At 40.2% G+C, this 22234-nt stretch overlaps 1 protein-coding gene across 3 annotated transcripts in view; it reads right to left on the bottom strand.

Annotated features, from left to right (window-relative positions):
- Positions 1-645: 645 nt before the first annotated feature.
- The window catches only part of LOC105690720 (protein rhomboid), a 39092-nt gene continuing 17503 nt past the window's right edge, over positions 646-22234 (bottom strand). The window contains exons 1-5 of one of the 3 annotated variants that reach the window (XM_048651683.1): positions 21871-21893; positions 13758-14020; positions 9820-9990; positions 7791-7946; positions 646-4184 (exon numbers count right to left, since the gene is read on the bottom strand). In XM_048651683.1, the coding sequence (XP_048507640.1) occupies positions 3864-4184; positions 7791-7946; positions 9820-9990; positions 13758-14020; positions 21871-21874 (915 nt within the window). In that variant the 5' untranslated portion in view covers positions 21875-21893 and the 3' untranslated portion in view covers positions 646-3863. Of the gene's footprint in view, positions 4185-7790; positions 7947-9819; positions 9991-13757; positions 14021-19733; positions 20189-21870; positions 21894-22234 lie in introns of those variants that run through there. The other 2 variants (XM_012408771.3, XM_012408791.3) reach the window with 2 other exon arrangements.

Genomic DNA, 22234 nt, shown 5'->3' on the forward strand with positions numbered 1-22234 from the left:
ATGGATTGTAGATCGACACCAGTTTCCGAAAACGGATTAATAGCGCTGGTGTGACGAGTCTTAACTTCTAGTAAATCAGGTGTCAATTCCTCAGTCTGTTTGCGAACATGAGGGAAGACGGACGTAGTGCAAGTGTGAATCTCAAGTGGTGATTATTGTGCTCTCGTTGTTGGGCGATGAAGAAAGAAGAATAAAAAAAAAAGGTGTCGTTTTCGTGTACTCACCACCATTCCGCGACGCTGCTGCGATTGCTGTACATCGAAATGCAGGTAAGAACTCATTTGATGTAGACATACTGCAAAACGATGGGGGTTAAAAAGCAGATTCTATACAAAAAAAAATCCAAATTTCGTATCGCATGGATCCTTTTTGCCCAAGAATTGATGCGCATATATCATAGAAGGATATACACATTCCCCCACCAAATGCTTCCCGTAAGCCGAAAAAAGCTCCGACAAAATCCCTGAAACCAATAAACGTTGTGTAGGGGTACACACGGATCCTTTTGCGTATTATATTTTCAAAGTTTTTCCTAACTTTCAATTTCGCGAGTATATTATTACCTCGTATGTAACCTGTAGTGATATAGGTAATGCTGTATATTAGGCGAGGGATGAGAGAAAAAATACAAACAAGTTTTTCTTCTTTTTTTCTTTACAATCTACGTTTATTTTACGTATCATGAATTTATTATAATATTTTCTTCTCAAACAGTGGTTTTATTTTTCGTCATCATTTTCTTTTTTATATCAATTTTTGATTGTTTGACACATGAACAGCGGATGATTCAATTATTTTATATATATATATAATGTCGTATATGTATAGTATTAATAGGTGAATTACATGGATTAGAATATCGTTACATAATTAAATTATATGTGGTACGGTAGTTTCGTTTAATCCAGTTACTATGCGTGATTACCGACTGGTATCTACAATCCCCAATTATGTTTCAGAATATAATGAACATATAATAGTAACTATCCATCAAATACAACGCTCATTTTGCAACAAAATACAACGCTCCAGCACTCGCTGGTGAATTTCATAAATTAACCGCCATTGAGTTAAAATAACCGAGTTCCGCCGAAAAAGAATGATCATTGTTTCTGCATTCTTGCCATAAAATTTATTTTATGTCAACAAGTTGGATATCAACATGCAAATTTAACAGAAAATGACAGACGCAAAATGCAGTAACAAAGGTTTTATGGTAAAGGAAAGTTGTATGCAGCTAACAAATAGTGGATTAATTAATATTGCCATAAAGGGTATATTTCATGAATTTACCACATTCCCAAGTATCATTGGGAGTTATACATGATAGCCGGTAATTATGACGTGCAGTATGTACCGTATCATATATACACAATTATATGTACATATATTTATATTATTTTATGACAATACTTAACACTTGAATAATCACAGCCAGTTTATTTGATAATTGATTATAATAATTACTTATGTATACATTATATATATATATATATATTTCCACCTTATTTATTATAGATACATATTGTAGGTGTGTATTACGTAGAGGGATATATATATGTACATATAAGCGATCAGACGCACCGATCTCTGAGTTACCCATGTATCTTATTGGAGATCTATTAGATATTCAGCCGCATATGTACGAGTACAGTACGCGTGAACATGGTATATACATTATACATATATATGTATAAGTTTACATCTGCACTTTATTAGGGCGCAACTTGGCTACGCGCGGATATCGCTTCGAGCAGCTAACTCGTTGCTAACACGGGGAGTATGTGTGGTGTGTGTAGTTTAGTTACCCCTAATTGATCACGTGTTTCTCTCCGGCTATTGTATACAATCTGGTATGTATACATATAACAATGGGAAACATACCGATAGTCGACAACTCACCTACCCTGTATACACACACACACATGTATGTAAGAGCTATACTCGGTACACCGCGAGCCATGTAGAATTCTTTAACAGAGCTCGTTGCGCTTAATTGTAATCAAGAAGCGCCATATTTTTTTTTTTTTTTTGTATTTATCGTTTTTTTTTCCATGCAATCGATCTATTATAATATCCTACTGATGAATGTGGAGCCGAAATCGATTAATTAGTTTTTTCTCGATTAAAATTTCCAAATCGCGACAAAGTCTCATCCGAAATTTGGACGGTTTTTGGTGTTTCGATTGGATTTACGAAAATTTGACGCGATGAAATGATCAATAACTGATTAAGCTTGTCGAAAGAATCAATCGATTTCTGTTCTATTTTAGGCAACGATATTGCACCGGATTTCTATATTATTTACACGCTTATAATCCACACAATATTTACAATGAAAAAATTTTCCTATTGATTAATAAGTTTTAAAAATTATTCCAACTGAATAATTCGAGTATAGCCTATAACTATATGATCTGTATATATTTCATAGTACCTATCTAAATGGATGTGATCGTCTTTTTTTTTTTCAACATTACATCACGACGATGTATGATTTATCGATGATAATAATACGTGATAATGATTTCAATTCAACAATAAGAGTTCAACTCGGATCATTAATTATTTATAACTTAATTACAGCGTTACAGAAGTACGGATGAATTTAAATTTCTTCTATTTCTTGTTCTCCATTCGTCCTATTTTTTGTTCTATAACTCACTTCGTCTATTCGTAGAAGTATATGTACGAGCATACTTTGGCAGCAAGTTCGAAGCTTGGATTAAAAAAAAAATTATCAACATTTTCGGCTTGCGTCTGTGATTATAACTAGATACATAAGAGGGGAAGGCGGGCAAAATGGGATTATACCCCAAAATTTTTTTGAAAATGATCGACGAAGACCTCAAACATTATTCTGGATTTTGAAAATTTGTTTTTTTTTGTAATCAAAAGAAATATTGATGGTAATAACTATGAATGTTGATGTAATTTTTATTATTAAGTTGCGACGAACTAATTAGTTAGATTTTCAGTTATCAAAATCTTTCTCATTCACTTCAAATCAATACAAATAAGAGAAAGAATTTTCATCGTACTTAAGTTTGACAAAGCTCGGGGTTTCATGCCCCACCTTCCCCCATACATAACTTTATATAGGGTCTTATAGATATATACGAATATTTTCACTGAAAAATTGAGATTCGAATCGCGATTATCTCAACGAGTATAAAAATTGACACGTACAATTATATATATATACCTGCGTAATGTATGTATAAGTATAAATACAAGGGGTTTGAATTTTATTCATTTTTTTGCGCTTGTTTTTTTGTCTCTTCTTCTATTTGTCGACGAAAGGAATTAATCTAGTTAGTTTTCATGAATTATATAATAACCGTAATCACAACGTACGAGTCGTAATGAATTAAATTAAATTATTACGTCCGCGTACACTACGAAATACATACATGTAGTACACGTACGTATGGAGTATCATTATGTACATATCATGTACATGATTAATTTATGTACAAAATTTTATGCCTAGCAAAATAATAATCGTGCAGTGTGATCTGATGTATAATAATTATCTCACACGTCGTAATAATTCTGTATAATGTAGGGTAGATGAAGTATGAGGATACTAATTCAATTTCTGCTAAAGTACACGCGGCCAGAAAGCAAAAAGAAAAAAAGAAAATGAATAGAAAAAGTAATGAGAAATTATCAAAAATTCTCCTTTCGTTAGTTAAAACTCGACGTTAGGACAGTATAATGAAAGAGTTAGGTCTTCGGGGATGAAATTTTTGTATAATTAATCTGGCGATTTTCTATTCGTAAATCGCCTCAGCCGCCTCTTGAATTTTCACTATAAGAAAAGACCTATTGCAGAACTTAACGAATAGTTCGGTTCTTTGTCATGAGGGTTTTCGCTGCTGGGGTATAGCGATCAGGTAAATGTTGCCGAGTATCGCTCCGACGATCAAAAGCATTACGCCAAGGCCTGCCAAGAACCTTACGAAGCGCACGAACTTTCTACCCCTAGAATCCTTTTTGCTCTGATTTGGAAATATTGCCAGTCCCAAGAGAGGGCCGGCCAAAGCACCGGCGACGTGCGCTGCCCAACCAACCCTTCCGTAACCCAAAAGTGCCGGTACAGGTACCGAAGCTACGTCCGCGCCGGCTAAAAGAAAAACTGCTCCAAGGCGCCAACCCGCGTATCGAAGTTCCCCGTGGCACTGAAATTATCACAAGTTCAAACAACGTACATTAATCATTTACAATCTCTTCACCGCATAGCAATTAAATGCCGTTATTTATATACATCCGATCGGTACACCGATCACAAAGAAAAAAGGAGAAAAAGGATAAAATCGAGAAACGAGAAACGAATGAAATGAATAATAGAAAAAAAATTCACTTATTTATCGAGCTTACGCGATAATTAATAGCGATAATTACGGGCGCAGGGATAAAATAATAAATATTGTTCGGCAAAGCTTGAACTACAACGAAGCCCGGCGGATACATAACGGATTTATACCGCGTGTTCTCATAAACAAACTCATTTCCCTGGAGGTTACTAATGACTTCCACATACAATATATAAATACAGAGATATATTATTATAACGTGTACATTTTGTTGCTGCTGCTGCTGCTGCTGCTGCTGCAGGTGCAGATGCGTATAACTTTCAACGTTCCACACTACTGTAGACGTGTAACTTGTTAAATAACGTGTAGAAAGTATTACGAGTAAAATAACGTTGATATTTCGGGCCGGAGTTCGTCAACGGTCCGTGCAACTCAGTCTCAGAGTTATTCCGTGAAATGTAGAGAAACAAAAAACATGTTTCACAAATTACAATATAATTTTACTCCGTGCCCAACTTTTTTTTAAAAAATAGATAAACCGATATCGTTTTTCTCTCTCATTTTGAATGTTATAAAATTGTGGGATGATTTTCTGAAAAAACCCCGTCGTTAAATGATCTAATAAAATTGAAAGAAGGAAATTTTTTAATAAAAAAATTCAAAACTGCTGCAAAGATAGAAAGGGATGAAGCTGGCGCAGCGGCGATACGGAACGGCGAACGAACCTCTCTGAGGGATTATCGAAAATATAGTGACGATAATTGAGAGTACACAGAAATTGGTAAACATACAAATGTTTTTTTTTCTTCTCTCGTATCGTAGCTCTGCGTATTCTGTTCTGTTCCTTTGTTTTTTTTTTTTTTGTTACCCATTACGTTTGTTTTCACAACATTGACAATTTCAGGGGAACGTAGAGGGAGCGGTCTTTGCGAACTATGGTGATCAATCATTCGCGAAAAGGGTGAGAATTACGTTAGCGCGCAGAAAAAGTATAAAATTGGCTACCCGATGCGTGCGGCTAAGCAAAGGAACAAAATAAAAATGATAACAAATTCTAATTCACCCGGGAAAAAGGAAATTCAACGGACGCGAACATTTCTTTAGTTTTTCGTTCGTTTCTTCGATAGTTTTTTTTTTCTACATTTTTTTTTTACATTTTTTTTTTACATTTTTTTCGTCTTGTTATTATTCTTGGCGAAGGCGTCCTTCGTTATGGTTCCGGATATTTATAGACTGAGAGAGATCTATACGCCATAGCGGTGAAAATTTTCAAAGAAACTTCGTGGCAACTACGTCGTCGTCCCGCAGCGGAAAGTCGGGAAGTCTATCGGGGGTGTGAAACTTTAAAGAAATCGCGAAGATTTCCGCAGGCCTATAAATCACAGCGTCCCCGTGGGTCGCGGGGGATGGTCGCTATGTAGGGGCAATCGTTGCGGGAAATAAGTAAAAATATTTCGCGAAAAGCTCCGGAGAATAAGCAAGAATAACGCGGTATCGAAGGTTGCGAATTCACGAGTCGAATCGAGGCGACGCTGAGATTACGAAAATTTGATGTCGTCATTTGATTCGAATAAATCTGCACGACCTTTTGCGACCGACTGAAACGAATTCACCTTTACGAGAATGAAGCTCCCTTGGCCACCTGCTGTACGGAATGACGTAAGATTTTCCCAGTACCTAAATAATACACCCGTTGCGTTCACTTCCGCACAATGTAGACTGTGTATTATGTACCACACGCATGTGCCCATCCCGACCTCGGGATTTCGAGAAGGAAAGATGAACGAAAAAAAAGCAAATATTCCTTTCGACCAAAACCACGCGCTGCCCGAATATAATTCCTTTCAGGACCGCTGCAGAGATTTAGGGGAAACGTACCCCGCGAGTGTAGACCGAAAAATGGCTGTTTTCGCTCGTAAATCGATTTTCACTTTCTCTTTTTCTTTTCTTTTGCTAGTTTTCTTGTTTTGGTATTTGCGCGAATACGTACGTACGCGCATACCACGTCGTATGTGTGAGCATTCTGGACCTCGACACCGCGTAAGAGACACCAAATCATTTTTCTACGCACGGTAACTTTTTTCCCCCTTTTTTTTTTTCGTTTCACCCCTAGAGATGAATTTGGGTTCTACTTCGCGATACGTATACGTATAACAAGTTGAGAATGGAGTAGCGTTTTCTTTCTTACGTTGTTTCTTGTTGTTTTTTTTTTTTTTTTTCTCTCACCGTAGACTTTCCTTTTCCATAGAAGAATATAGCGTAGAACAAACTTGTAGAAATTATAACTACACCCTTTGGAATCCCGGAAGTGCAGTTAGCATTTTTTTTCTCCTTTTTATGAAGTTCATTCGAGCTTTTTTTCATGCATTCATTATAACCGCTTTCAACTGGTTTCATATAACATCACATGAGAAAGTGCCTCGGTATCAGAAAACTAATAAAACGTCTGGGCGCTGATAAAAGTAAAAGATTGAAGAAGAAAAGAAAAAGAAAATATTAATTTCATCGAGCACGTTATTCTACGTATATTATACATACTCCGTTGCCCGGAAAAATGAATCTTATATGAAAGAAATTGATTAGACGAGGGAATTTGATTTTCCATTACATACAAGGTTTTCGTTCGCATTTTATTTTTTTTTTCATTCCAGAAAGACGAGGGGAAAAAATCAAATTATAAAATCCACGATTTGCGAAATTTTTCCTTTATTCATTGCGTTTCAAAAAAAAAAAAAAAAAGGGAAGAAAAAAGGGAAGGAAAAATCGGGTTCGCGGAAATCCGGAAAAGCTCAATTATTACCTCAGACTTCTTAAGGGATATGTTCTTCAGGCATGAATATAACACACATATGTATATATATATGTATAGACTAATGCGAGGATATAATGATTAGGACGCGTATATCCGGATTCCGGTTTATATAGACTCGCGTATATGTGTATACCCACACGTATATACAACGCCGGGTTTATTCTCACATCCTCCCCAAATATATTCTTGCAGGGTCGTTCCCTTTGAGACGTTGAGAATTTCATCTGACACGAACATAATATAGGTCTATATACGCACGTACCGTAGGAAGATTATTCGAGTCTTATCTTCGGGAGTTTCGCAATCGTTACTACATAGGTATACAAGTATATAGTTATTACATATACTACTCGCCCATATCTACTGGCCGTGGGCCTCGCTGACGAAATGGAACCGCGCCATTTTCACCCCAGGCACTCATCGCGCACGTATAATACGTGCGCTCATATATACCTCATGTATCAGGGAGACGACTTTTTTGTACGAAAATTTTCAATTTTTCGTTCCCACTCCTCCATAAATTTTCAAGTGTTTTTATTGCTCGATCTTACGCACACGTACGTACACGTTTCCCAAGAGTTTGTCGCAGATGTTGAAAATTTTACCCCCCCGCCCCGCAAATTTTGATGTAAGTTTTTTCGAATTCAACTTTTACTTACCAGGTATAAATGGGCCAGGTGACTCGTGAGGAGAGCGTAGACGCCGGCCGAAGCTCCGACGAGATAAAGACTCGGTTGAAGAAGAGAAGCACCTAGAGCGCCGCATATCCCACCGCCCAGGTAAACTGCCGCTACGCCGAGCCACCCCTGTTCAACCTGGAGATCATACCCATATTGTCAAGGTTATTTTACCTCCGTTAGCTTCTCCAATTTTCTCATACTCTTCGCGGTAGAGTTCTAGGTGAACGCGGTTATATTACACTTTGATGAAAGAACCGACGAAAGAAAAAAAAAAATTAATTAAGGAATAAAAAAGAAATAAAAAAAAAAAATAAGATGGAAAATTGCTGACACACGACGTCGTATATACGTGGATAATGTGAAACAAAGTAAAATCGGTGGGGGGGTGTGTATAGCTGCGGGTTCCACGGATATTTGAGACCTTCGTCTTATCGAATTCTCCGAATCTTTGCTCGCTAAGGGAAAGATTAAAACTTGGGAAGTTTGTCGATTTTTTGTCGCTCTCTCTTTTTTGTTTCCGTCATTCCATAACTCAAAAGAACTAGTTTATCTTTGAAAATTTCGAATATACTCACACGTATACGTGCACGTAAAAAACGACCACTCTTCGCCGATATCCCCGTATACCTAAAGTTATTTGGATGAAAATTTCTCATCTCGGTTAATCTGAAATCAATTTCCCGCTCTCTGCGTGTAATTGAAAACTCCCAAGTTTTCATTGGTATTGAAATTTTCTTATCTGCGAGCCGCACGTAGCTATAACTTAATTCACGGTTATTTCTAGCGCCCCGGTAAATTTCTATCTATAATGGCTCGATCTGCAGGCATTATCTTCCGGTTCGCCGTGACACCGGTGCAGTTAACGTAATAATAAACGTGTATGTGTACAGGTATACACACTATACACCTATATACATATATATATATGTTCGTCTAGATCAATTAATCTCTCTGCACTGGGGCGATAATCTGATTTCGAGGTGTAGCTCGTGGCTCGGCAGCCAACCTCACCTGTAAATATCTGCCGCATGTGCATTACACCGCATTCGACGAATCGCCCGCAGAGGATTCGATTCTTAGCATTGATTTCGTTCAACTACGAGATTCGTCGGGACTATACCGTCTGGCTTTTTTCTCGTCTCTTTTCATTTTTCTATTTTTTTCTTCAACGACGCGACGGTTTCCCCTCGAAGCGTGATCCTGAGCTAACCGGAATCTTCTCGTTCCTCTAATAATCGTGTACGTGTGCACGTGTCCCCGTGTACAATGTGCGGGTAAATAAATAATAAATTGATGAAATTATACGTGTGTGTGTGTGCGCGGGGTGGATGTGTGCAGGTATCAGTGTTGGAATTGCATTCACATAAACTATGAGGGAGAGAAGAAGCCACGTCGCGGAAGCGCACTGGGGTAAACAGATAATGTGTAAGATTCGCTGCTGTATCACAATGATAGAGAAGAAGGACAAGGAGGAAGAGAAGTAGAAGAACTCGGAACGTTCGTTGCATCCGCGAAGGAAGGAAATGTAAGAAATGTTTGAGGCTCTTGAGTGAATTTCTAGTGTACAGAGGTGAAAACATTTCCTTCTCGCTGTACCTGGGATACCGCAAAACCCATATTACAACTTCTTATATATACTCTGCCGGCTAGGCTCTCGTATACATGCCGATACATACCTAACACATATATATGTATATATACGAAACTTATATATATACCTCCATTTACTTCTTGTTTGATGTTTACCCCGCGCTATACATGTTGTATCTTTACAACAAGATTCCTGTTCATGTACCGAACCTGGATGGTTATATTTTCGGTAAAAAAATTTAGGAACAAAAAAGAACATTGCCCAAATTTCCTGACTTAAAATTTGATCGTACAATTGTCGTGTGATGCAAATCGATCGATGATTGGTTCTCATCTGTTTTTCTTGTACCATGCGAATAAGTTCACAGTAAATTCACAGGATAGCAGACTTGAGAGATTACGGGGGTGATCACCTTACCTCTAGAGGGGCGGCGAGAACCAACTGAATGACGACGTTTAGCGATAGATGTAGAATATTCGAGTGCAGTAACATGTACGAGGCGAATCTCCATGCTTGAACACGTTGTCGAGGATCGTAAACGAGCCATCGTCGTAGAACGGCTTCGTCGCCCAAGCAATGTACGTATATCTGAAACGTAGTAAAACAAAGCAGCATCGATTACACTTCCGTCGACTGTGGCGATAGTCGAAGGGCTCACGGGGGGGAGGAGGAGTAGGAGGAGGGAGGAGGGAGGAGGGAGGCCCCTTTATCCATCAGGGGAGCGAGGATTAACCTCCGCGATCCGATCGGATGAACCTCCGCTCCGTCGTCGTGGTTTTAGACGGTGATCAAAGCGAGATTTTCCACCATAACCGTTACCGTGCGTTCGTTCGTCGCATTTACTCCCGCATCACGTTCTCGAGGACTCTAAACAATATTATACGCCAATATTTTGATCCCGAGGTATCACGATGTAACGATCCAAAAATAACTAAGGGTTATCGGGACTCTCGGATTTCTTTCCCATCTTTTTCCTTATTTTACCGAAACGGAGATCTTCTTTTCTCTCTCCCCCGGTTTAGTTCTCGAACTCGCGCCTCCCGAAACGCGAGAACGAATCTATTCATTTTTCCATTTTTTCCATTTTTTTTTTCTTCAGACGCGATGGAAACTTCGCCAAAGTAGGAGCCTAATTATCTATATGGCGTGTGAGTCGGGGGTTAATAACGCTAGCTAAGGCTTCCGGAGTGCCGTCAAGTGAATCAGCTGGCTGATGAGTTTTCTATGGGGGATCCCAAAGCTCGTTTCACGTAAGTAACATCCGGTAGCCCTCGCATAAGTCAGACTCGACTCGGCGGGTCATCCGTCACGAAACTCTTCGCCTTTTGGGCGGCCGTTGAAGATTTTAACGAAACTCGCCTCGCCCCGCGTCTCGCGGAGGGGGATGAAAGAGAGAGAGAGAGAGAGAGAGAAATGGAGAGAGACGGAAAGCGGAGATCGGCCCCTTTCTTCACCACCTGACGGCAAACAGCCTCTGGGCAAACAATCCGAACACGCGGAGGCCCCTCATTTTGTTTAGGTAAATTTCGGGTGAATCCCCGAGCACGTTTTACAAATTCGTTTAAGACATTTTAGAAACGTATTTTCACCGTGTAACATGTTTGCGAAGAGCCGAGAAATCTCCGCGTACCGACCGCCCTTTTGATTACGCGAAAGGTGGGAATAAATAAATATGTATATAACGATGAAACGAATTACGCAAATGAAGTAGAAACATCGCAACGATCGTAATCATTTATTAAAAAATCGACGCTCGTATATTCGAGAAGGATAGGTATACGTATATATCACCGTATTCATTTCGAAAGGCTGAGAAAAAAAAGGAAATGAAAAATAAATAAATAATAAAACGCACGAGTTGCACTCGGGAAATCTATATAAAGCGATGGTCGGTATAGAGGTATACGCCGCGAGCAAGTATCTTGGGAATTCGTGGCATAAAGATCGAAAAATAGACGTGAATCTGGAGAGAGTGACGCCTGCAAAATATCTCCGGCTGATCGAGTGGCGGTGATATAATAAATATACATATATGTAGTGCGATGTGTAGTATAATAGTGGATTTACCGATCTTCGCTGCAGCGAGCTTTAGAATTGACTCGCGGATATCGGCGCGCTACGGCTGTGTCGAGTTACCCACTTGCAGATGTTATTAACTTTTGGATTCCCACGCGTATGTACGTATAGGTGCGATATGTACATACCCTCGTACCCACCTACCTACGTACAGGGGTTATATATGTACGCCGCGGCGTCGGATAACGTGTCTATTTTCAGCCCCGATATATATATATATATATATATATATATATGTATATGTATGGAACGCAGGAACACGTGGATGTCGCGTATTACACATGCCCAGCAGCAGTTTCTGGTAAATCTCACGATGCACTTTCTTGCTGTACCAGCGGGATGATCAGCGAGTCCAAAAGCTGTAGAAGCAAAAGCGGAATTGTGTGGAGTTGCGGCTACGGAACGGTACGGAATAGATGTGGGGGTTTTCTGCTTTTGCGAAATGGGAGCGCGTTTAGCGACGCGGTCTTAAGTTTATGCGTTTTACCACGACTCGCTGCAGTAGCAGCATATTCGAGCAAACCGGAGGTCTGCACAGCGTGAGCATCGCGGCTCGTATAGTGTATAGTACAGTAACACAGCGGTACAGAAACCGCTGCGAATTGCAACTTTCAAAAGGAACTTTATTGCCCAGTTTTCTCATAGCGTAAGTATCGACTTCTGAACGCCCTCGTAAAGGATCCTACAATTATACGGGGTCATCGTGGATCTGGCGCGCGCTCGGTTTTTATCACAAACTCCTTTAAATCAGGTTTCACAACATCGATCGTCCGTTTTATTTTTCAAAATTTATCCCGGTTTTAATTGACATCGTTTTTTTTTTGGTTCTGCGAAATTTTCGATAAGTGAGTAATTATAATTTTTCCGTTATCTAGTGTAATTACGTCGCCACGATCAGGTGGCCATGGATCGTGCGATGTACGGGTATGGGATGTAGGTACGTACGTACGTTGGAGCGAATAATTTCCCACCTATAATATCGGTTGAAAACGAAACTACAAAATTGGATATTAACTTTTAATTGAACTGGATTTAAAAGCGTAATTATTTCGCCGTTCGAATCCCATTTGTTTCATTTCTCTCAGATAAGAGAGGGAAATAAGATAAAAGAGGAAAGTACAAATCTTCGGATAATCAGCGATCTGTAATTGCCTCTAGACTCGAGATTTCAACAAACACCGAAATTCGATACCGCCGCGGAATTACAGTAGAAACACACGTCACGCTACGCTTACAGGGAAAACGCGCGCGGGGCAATATCAGAACGCAATTAAGGAATCTCCGAGAAGAAAAAAAAAAAAGGAAGAAAAAAATTTTTTCAATCCAGAATAAGTCGTCCGAAGTATATTTCGATCGTTTCGAACGAATTTCCCCTGTGTTTAACTATTTATTTATTTATAAAACCGGTATAAGTTGAGCTTCGTATCGTCTCCGAGTAGATCTAATTAATTCTTGACGTCTCGAAAACCCGACGGAGAGATAAAAAAAAAGGAAAAAGCGACGACACTCGACACTCCCCGCGGTGACTCAATGCGAGAAAATAAAAAGAAAGGGAGGCGATTATGGGCGCGCAATTGTCTTGACGGTCGGTTCCAATTACGCGCACGTTGAATTTCACCGAATCGTTGACAAATTTTAGTTTCGTTCCGACCGACCGACCGGGGATGTCATGAAATTATCGCCCGCGGAGTTTTATCCGCGCTGACAACGGGGGGACGAGGACGATGTGTTCGCCCGCGAGAGGAACGCAAACAACGTGGAAAACATCGCGCGGGGTTTTCGCCATTACACGTCGCGCGTGTGTGTGCGCGCGGTATATTATATACATATATACAACATATATACGTTGTGCGGAACTTATCGTATATTCCCGCAGATCCGAGGAAGACAAAAGGAGAGTCGGAGGTTCGGGGGTCGTTTTGCGTTCGGTACTTTCGTGCGGCGTTGTTCGCTTGTTATTCATGATCCACGTTGAAATCTTACTTGCAAATGAGGCTTAAAACTGCCGTTAAGTGGAACTCGCTTGGCTTATCCAGTCGGTGTACGCATATAACGTGTAACGTATATTTCGGTTTTTTTTTTTTTTCGCGGTGGTCGGAGGATACTCGGAGGTTTTCCACGCGGTGCGCGTTAATTGTTATCGTCAAATATGTACGCTGCACATACCGCCGATATTATACCACCGTGCAAACGAAATCCCATCATCTGCCACATGAAATTTGAAAAATTTCCACTTTTTCGAACTCGCGATGAAAACGAAACGACGGTTGTAAACTCACCTCGATCAAGCTTACGCAGATCATCAAGTAGGGCAGTCGTATCCTGAGTTTCGGTTTTTTCGGAGGTGCCGGATGTCTCGGTGTCGGTCTGGGTGTCAAATTTTCCTCGTGTACTTTTTTGTACCCCGGTGTTTGGGGGGAGGCGGAGAACGACACGGATACGGCGCCGCCGGGGTACGTGGATTCCGTCAAATCGGGGGAAGATATTACCGAGAGAGTCGGCGAGACGTCGAGGAGGGCTGCCTCGGCGTCCATTGCGCTACCTGAAACGTTCAGAAAAAATTACATCCATGATTATCACGAGCCTGAAAAATCATTCGGAATTCAATGAGCCCCGATCGGAACTGCGCACGGAAGCGTTGGAAACGGCGTTATAACGTTAGGGGGGGGGGGACCGCAATATGCTCTCGTACGAAGTTAATCGTACACTTTAAGAAATGATATCCTCTGATGTTACGATACGCTGGGGATGTGGCTTTTAAGCGGCATCCGTAACAGCCTAAGACGCGATCCGCGTTCTCATTTGCTAATTAACAAGCCGTGAAACGTATGTACAGCGTCGCGACGCTTATGAATATCGAGTAATGGCTGCTGTGTTTTAAATACAATAGCGCATAGTGTGATAATAATATGTGCCGTTAAATCAGCTGTATTTTTGAAACGACAAAATTTAGATTTTTGATCAGACCTTGAAAATTTGTTATAGGTATCATACGATGCGAAGAAAACTACTGTCTGGATGAAAATTACTTTTCGCTAAATATCTGAACATTTTTTTAACATTGTCTCGTACTTTATCTGACCTCGTCCGCATTTTGTGCACTGACTGTGAATTTTTTTTAACGAATCTACGGAAAGTATGAAACTTTATACGTTTAGCAGCGTTAGCGTACTACCCACGTATATGTAGATAAATTTTGCAGGCCTACTCAAATTTCACCCAGATTGCAGCACTCCGGTGAGTAATGTATCGGAAAGAAGGGACGAAAATACAAATCTGACGATTTTAATTTTTTCTCGACAGCTAATTGAGCGTGTATTTTTGAGATCTCCATCAGTCCTTTCTGTCCCTATGAACCATATTATATTACAAAAAAAGTATAAACTTTAAAATCTCAAAGAAACAGAAACCAAATTTCAAAGAACGATCACCGAATTATTCAGATCTGAATCTAATCGGGATCACGATCCGTATTCATATCGATGTACATTGAAATGTGAGACCAACGCTCGGACCGCACATACTGTGAAAATCAGGTTACATGGCAGCTCTCGAAGCTGCAACTTCCGGCGCGATATACACGTCCGTCTTGACCAATTAAAGCGCCAAAGAAGAGAAAAAGAGAAGTGAAGCTGCGTATCTAATGCGGTAGGGAACGATAATCTCGAGTGAACCGAGCAGCTTGCGCCAGAGCAGATTAAACTAATGCGCGTAAGTATATGGGTCAAACATGTACGCGGGAATTAGATCAACACCTCTTCGGAACGATTACGTATGCGCACAGGCATTCGAAATTCGACTTCACCGGCAGTTGTTAAATTTCGTTATTCGAAAAATTTTTCTCATCTGTTTTCTCAATTCAATTCAAAAATTTCGTATCAGTTTCCGATCATATACGTACATACGCACGTCGTAATCGCAGCCTAGGTGAGCTTAACTGGAACAAACCGGGTAACAAATAAGTACACACATGGATAAACGAAACATTGTGAAGGTTGTACGCGAATCAAATTATCCTTCCCTCTATCCCGTCCGCGGTGTAAATCATCGCTCGGGTGCCCTGCACCCGTTTATACCTCAGCGATGAAAACTCGGAAAACTTTTCCTATACCCTCGCTACGCTGCCGAGTGAACGAACGGAAAGTTTTTCCACATTGCTGCTGTACATCGTCGGAACACAAAATGAGGTGCAAACGACGTTATACGTAGTCGCGGTAAACGGAGATGCACCGCTCGCTCGCTCTCCTCAGCAAAAACGTTTCAACCGACGAAAAAACGATCTTCTTCCAACTACGGAGAAAATGAAATAAAAATTTCCACCTACAAGTTTTCCGAAAATTTTCGTTGCGACGTGCAACGACGCTGACGATACGAAAAATTTTCTCAGGTCAAAAGTTGTACGCTTTGCATAAAATATACGGGGGTAAAGTAAAACCAAACATGGGGTGATGAGCGAACGAGATCGTACGTACACATTTGTACTTTTTATTTATTTATTTTTTTTTTTTTTCTTGTTTCCCGAAACGTTTTGGAGAATTTTTCGAATAATTGGTTGTTTGCTTTGACGGAGTCGGTCGCGGCGTACCGCACGAGATGAGTCTACACGGTATGAAATTTCGTGCGCCATTATAGGCCACGAGTGTACGGTGCACGTAACATCCCACGCGTGTAAAAACCACGTACACAAGTGAATGAATGTATATAATATACGGAGAAAAAGCAAATAACATGCTTCTTCTTTGGCAACGTTAATGACTGCGGCGAAGAGTGAGAGATATTTTTCCAATTCCACGCCGCGGTTTAACGAGAGACGGCAGGCCAGCCGCTGGTGTTTCTTGTCATTTGCTTCGTGCGAACCCCCCGCCGTCGTGTTCGCTAACAAAAAAAGAAAAAGAAAAAAAAAAACACCACGCTAAAATATAGTTCATTCGTTCGTTTTAAATATATTCTTTTCGCATCAACGACTGGTTTCACTTGGCGCGAATATACGGCTATACGCCGCTGTGGTAGACCGTTCGTGCGTGAAAACACGTGAATCGTACGCGCACGTAGCACGCAATGACACGCGTTATGTGCACCTCGTATTATACATATGTATAATATATATAAACGGCTACGCCTTCTTCCGCGCAGCTATACGTACATAGACGCATTGCAGTACCGAAACGAGAGTCGAGGATACGTACGCGTGTATATTGTTATTGAATAATCGGCAGGAGAATAAAAAAAATGGTTAAAAAAAATGCCGCGTTTACGGTGTACGTCCCCGCTGATCAATTTCCATGTACATACGTACGTACGTGTGGTATATGTATTATATGTACATACGTATACACGTGTGCCGTAGATGGGTAGGTGTACGTAAAATACAAGGAAAGCGTGAAAGGGTTGCCACTTGGAATATTGCTGCGCTGTCTGGAATTTGCATGTCTATACGGTTTTTTATTACACAGGAACTGAAAAAAGAAAATGGATATTTCACGGATGGATCTCACCGATATATTACGCTGAGGTGTCTCTTATATATCGGGGTGCTCCTTGTTTCGAGGCGATAATAATTTTCACTTTTCATTTTTCTTCCGTTAGAGAAAAAAAACAAAAAAGAACAATTAATCGTCCGAACTTATCGTTTTGCTTTTGCAATTATTTTTTTTTCACTTTTCTCGAAAAAAATGACAGAAAAACGCTCCGTTATTTTGTCTTTCGCGAATGAAATTTTCACAATGTGTATTCGAAAACATTGAAAAAAAAAAAAGACAGATATTGATTTTTGAGTTCGGACAGTGAACGTCGTTCGTCTGTCTTTTCTATGTTTTTTTTTTTTCATTTACGCAGGGCATGGTAGGTGTATATTTTACGCACATAGACGCACATGGGATGTTATAAAAAAAGGGCGAGGGGGTGAGAGTGACGCAGGTATGGGCATAAATGCTTGCGGTTGCCGCAGCTAGGAATGATTTATCTCGAAATTTGAATAACATGAGGGTTATATCTTTGGGTAACGGTTCATATTATATCTTCCTTTATAGTGTTTCGAAGGTGCGTGTGTTCGGGGACCTCGCGTCGGACACAATGCCGCTTTTTTTCCTCTCCTTCTCTCCTGCGTTCCTTCTTTTTCTTTCATTCTACATCAGAAGCGGTGTATAAAAGGTACATTTCTTTCACCCCTTTGCGCGCTGCCAGATATAACAAGAGAAAAAAAAGAAAAAAAAAAAAAAAAAACAAAGAGGAGACGGCTAAAAGTATAACCGTACATGAAGAAAAAACCGCGCGTCTTTGCGGACGGTCTTCGATTTTTATTACACCCGCACCCGTTATTTTTCGCTCGTGTACACCTCCCCTCATTTTTCTCTCCTCCTCTCGATCGTTGTCCTCGTTGAATTCTTTTTTTTTTTTTTTTTTTGTTTCATTTTGCGCGAAGTACTTTTCAATTACATCGTACGTACACCGCGCGACGTATTCGAACGAAGGAGGTAGAGTTGAGATATCCGCTGCAATTCTCTCGTCTTATTTTATCGAATTGAACTTTTCCCTCGAACATCAATTCGGTCGCTCTCCGCCGCCGCGGCTGCTGCCAAAGCTGTTCAAAAGCAATGAAAAATTCGAAACTCGCGAGCCCGCTTTTACTCTATCCCCCTCCCCCCCCCCCCCCCCCCCCGCCGCACCGTACGGTACGTACATGATATACGTGCGCGAAAATCAAACCTACACAAATTCAACTTTTCAATTATCTCTCGCAGCCACCGATAATCGATATACCATACATTATACTCGGTGCCGTGGTATGGCAGCGTAACGGGAACAATATATCGGAAACAAATTGGTTCCATTGCCACCGACCGAAGGAAAGTTGAAAGCAATTTAGTTAAAAAACGAAGACAAAAGGAAAATTTTTTCTACGGCAAGACTAATGTATGAAAAGACAAAAGGAACGACGATCATAGAAACACCTTTTTTCCATTACGTTATAACGAAATTGTGAACCGATTTCGCGTCACTGCCTACGTACTTCATGCACACAAATTTCACCGATAACATACATCGCGTTCGATGTTCTTCATGTTTATTTTATAATTTGCAAAATTTCACAACAATTATTAACGTTTTTCTTTGTTTACCAATTTTTTTGGCACCGTCCATGTCTGTTGTTTCGATTCACGCGTGACGATAAATCTTTGGACAAAATTGACGATCGACGGAATTGTTCTTGCAGTTTGTGTCGTACTCGATGGCACGCGAGTCGAATGTGTACTACGGCGATTGACGAGTACGAGGTCTACTTGAACGGTCAAGCGAGCACGATTCTAGTTTCTCGCGTTATGTGCTACGGTGAGAGAGAATATTTTTTAGATCGACAGTTGGAGGGAGGTGCGGTCATTGGTCAGTAAACTGGCGCCTCGAGGTTCGTTTCATCAGTCTTTACAGTAGACTCATATCGATGGCTACCGGGTGACTTTTTTCGAACGAATTTCATCGCAAACATACCCGACCTCGAAGGAAGAGGGAAAACAATGAGGAAATCTGCGACGCGCTGGCGTTTCATTTTCGATTCAACTATAATTTTACTCCGTCAATTTTCGGTTCTCATGTTTTGACGGGTTTTTCTGTCAACCTTGCGACAATACGCGTAATTATCTGTCTCGGCAGACGTTCGTTGAGCGTAAAATTATAGGGGTTATATCAATTTACATAGTATCGGAAACATAGCTCTTCCAATTAATTATACAAGTGTAGGTATACATGACTTGGTTGAAAAACGTTCATTTGCATTAAAAGAACCTGGTCGTGGTGCCACTTGTGTTTCAGTTAGTTAATTAGCTAATTAAAAACAATTGATACTTTGTATTGCATATAGTTCTTGAGAAAACTCGCCGAGAGCTTTCGGTACAGCTTTCATAATTATATTATAAATTTTTTTTTATCCTCTTTGACTTTTCTTTTTTCGCCAGATGTGTGCCTTGAAGTAATATATAAACGTGTACAACGTACAGGGTGGTACGATGAAAAACCGACCGAATGTAAAATGATAACGATCAAACGATTGCAGATTCGACCCACAATCGAATAGCTTCGAACCATGGATCTGCAGTTTTTCGAATATCGTCTAGTTTTCATTTTTTTCATAAACATTTTCGGACATTCTAAGTTAGTTGATTACAACGGGAGTACCCTGGTATGTGAACGCATACATCTGAAAATATGTACAGAGAAATTGTCTGAGAATTATTGGGCCGTATACGGTAAATTATATATACCTATTAGGTCGTTATCTCCGTTGGAATGGTTTTCCATTTCAGATTTACACGACGCGTTCAATTCGGCGCACTGGCACTAATTATCCGCCTCACTTTCACGTTGACAATCGTTTCGAAAGCACGGACGAATTTTATTTTCCGAGAACTTGACTTCGTTTTCACTAGCGACACGCGGTACTTTCGTACGCACCCGTTACGCGCGCACGTATTTACGAAATGTACAATACAGTTCGAACAAGAGGCTAGAATCTTCCATTATATCGGCCGAGATTATTATTCGGGTCCGCGGGTAATTTTGCCGATTAGCGTGTTCGATGCGAAAATTCGCGGTCCACATAATCGTTTCCGACACTTCTGCAGCAGCGTGCGTTGTACGCGCTCCAGGAAACGCTGCACCAGCTACGCGATGGAACGATGTCGTATCTCCACTGAATCGGTCGGTCATCGATAAAATTCTGCCGGGTGTTCAGAATTTCATGCATGCATATACGCTCTATATATGTATGTATATATACATCATCATCGTACATATACGAATGCCGATAAGCTTCGAGCTACAGTCGCTAGGTTTTATATTTTATCAGTTGAAATGACCTTCGTATCTCTATGCGGTCGCGTTCGCCGCGTTTCGTTATCATAACAGCTGTATACGTGTTATAAAAATAAGCTCGCGGTATTAGTCGATTATTTGATAAAATCGTTATTCGATAATCGACGTTTGATTTTACAATATTTTACGGGCGTACGGGGAATACGGTACACGGCGTACCGAACTGAAGTACCGCGTCTCCGTCCCTCGGATTGAAAGATTTTTACACTCGGAGGTGTGAATTGCGAAGCCTTCTCAAGATGATCGATTCCACGTGTACAACAGGTTCAGCAACTTCGCTTACGTAACATGATATACATTTCAACGTTATATTATCGCCGCAGTGAACCTCGTCAGGCTAAAGAAAAGTAGGAAGATCAGACTCGAGAAACAATCGTTTCTCTTTCTCTGACTAAATTTTTTCGATTGTACAAAAAAAAATGAATTCTATTCAAACAGACATAGCCCGACGTATGGATTCCTCGAAAATTGACAAACCACCCTTGCGATTGATCGGATTTTTTTACTTTCCAAAAATGGGACACCCAGTATACGGTGTTCCCTAGACCAGAGATGGCGGGTGGATGGCGCCTGGTTCACGCATTCTTGCTACCTGTACCAAAATTCTGCTCCGAAAAGGGATCGTACCTACACAGTCAGATGCATAATACATATATACATGTACATATGTATTATATTACGCAGTGAATGTATACGAATAGGTGCAAAGAGCAGACGGTGCGGGGAATTCGTTCGACGGTTAACATTTTTAGATTACATACGGTATTGGGTGCAAAGATCCAAAATCGACTACATGCATATAAACACCGCGGTACAGGCATTATACGGTATTACAGGTGCAGGGAAAACTGCAGTTCTGTAGAATATATACGCAGAGGTACGTATGTATACGTACCCAACACCTAGTGCATACCTTACATGTACGTAACGTGTATTATATCTAAGCTTTCGGAACGATGCGCGGCGTCATCGGCCGACCGATGGACGGCGCTATGCATTAAAGATTTAACCATCGAAATGTAAAACCAAGATAGGTCAGGTATTCGAATTTACATTCGTTGAATACTTTTATCGATATGCATAGAAAATTCTTCGCCGCCTCGCGTATAAGAGAAATTTTTGTACCAGACATACGCTCGACACGAATGATGTAGTGCGAATAAAAAAATTTTTTGCAAAATAACGTTTACGAGATAAAAAATGAGAAAAAAAATCATAAAAATATTTGAAACATTTTTTCTATTTTTCGTTGAAAAGTACGTTGAAGAACAACAATTTTTAACAAAAAAAAAAAAAAACGTCCCGACTAGTCAATTTTTGAAGAAGTTAGGGCTATTTGAAAAATAGGGCATTTTTTTTAACTCTTTTTGGGGTGGATAAGAAAGTTTGATAAGACTCTTGAATACGTATCTAGTGGCGTGAAAGAAAATAAAAAAATTTCAGGAAAATCAAACGGGGAGCCGGGTTTAAAAGTGGTCGATTTCACGTGGTATTACCCATGTATTAATACGTATAATCTGCACATACCCATTACGGTGTCGAGTACTCGAAACTTCGATAGTTAACGAAAATTGTATTATAATCCAAAGATTAGAAGTTCCGAAACGTTAGCCAAGCAGCAGGTATATCAATTAGCGAGTTTTGGATTCTCGCGCGTCTGCTTTTTCAGGTATAAGAAAGTTTAAGTTACGGATAGATTGGTTATCTTCGTATAATGTCACAGGTGTTTCTTAAACTTTAAAAAGTGCGCGACAGGTGGCAAGTTGAGAAAAGTTTGCAGTTGACTTTACGGTTTACGTTTTAGCTGGAGATAGCGCATACCCAATGCTACACCAAGCCTATAGGTGTATATATATACAATACCTACACCTCTGCTGTACACCTATACATT

The sequence above is a fragment of the Athalia rosae genome, chromosome 3 (genome assembly GCF_917208135.1).
Source record: "Athalia rosae chromosome 3, iyAthRosa1.1, whole genome shotgun sequence".
Classification (NCBI taxonomy): domain Eukaryota; kingdom Metazoa; phylum Arthropoda; class Insecta; order Hymenoptera; family Athaliidae; genus Athalia; species Athalia rosae.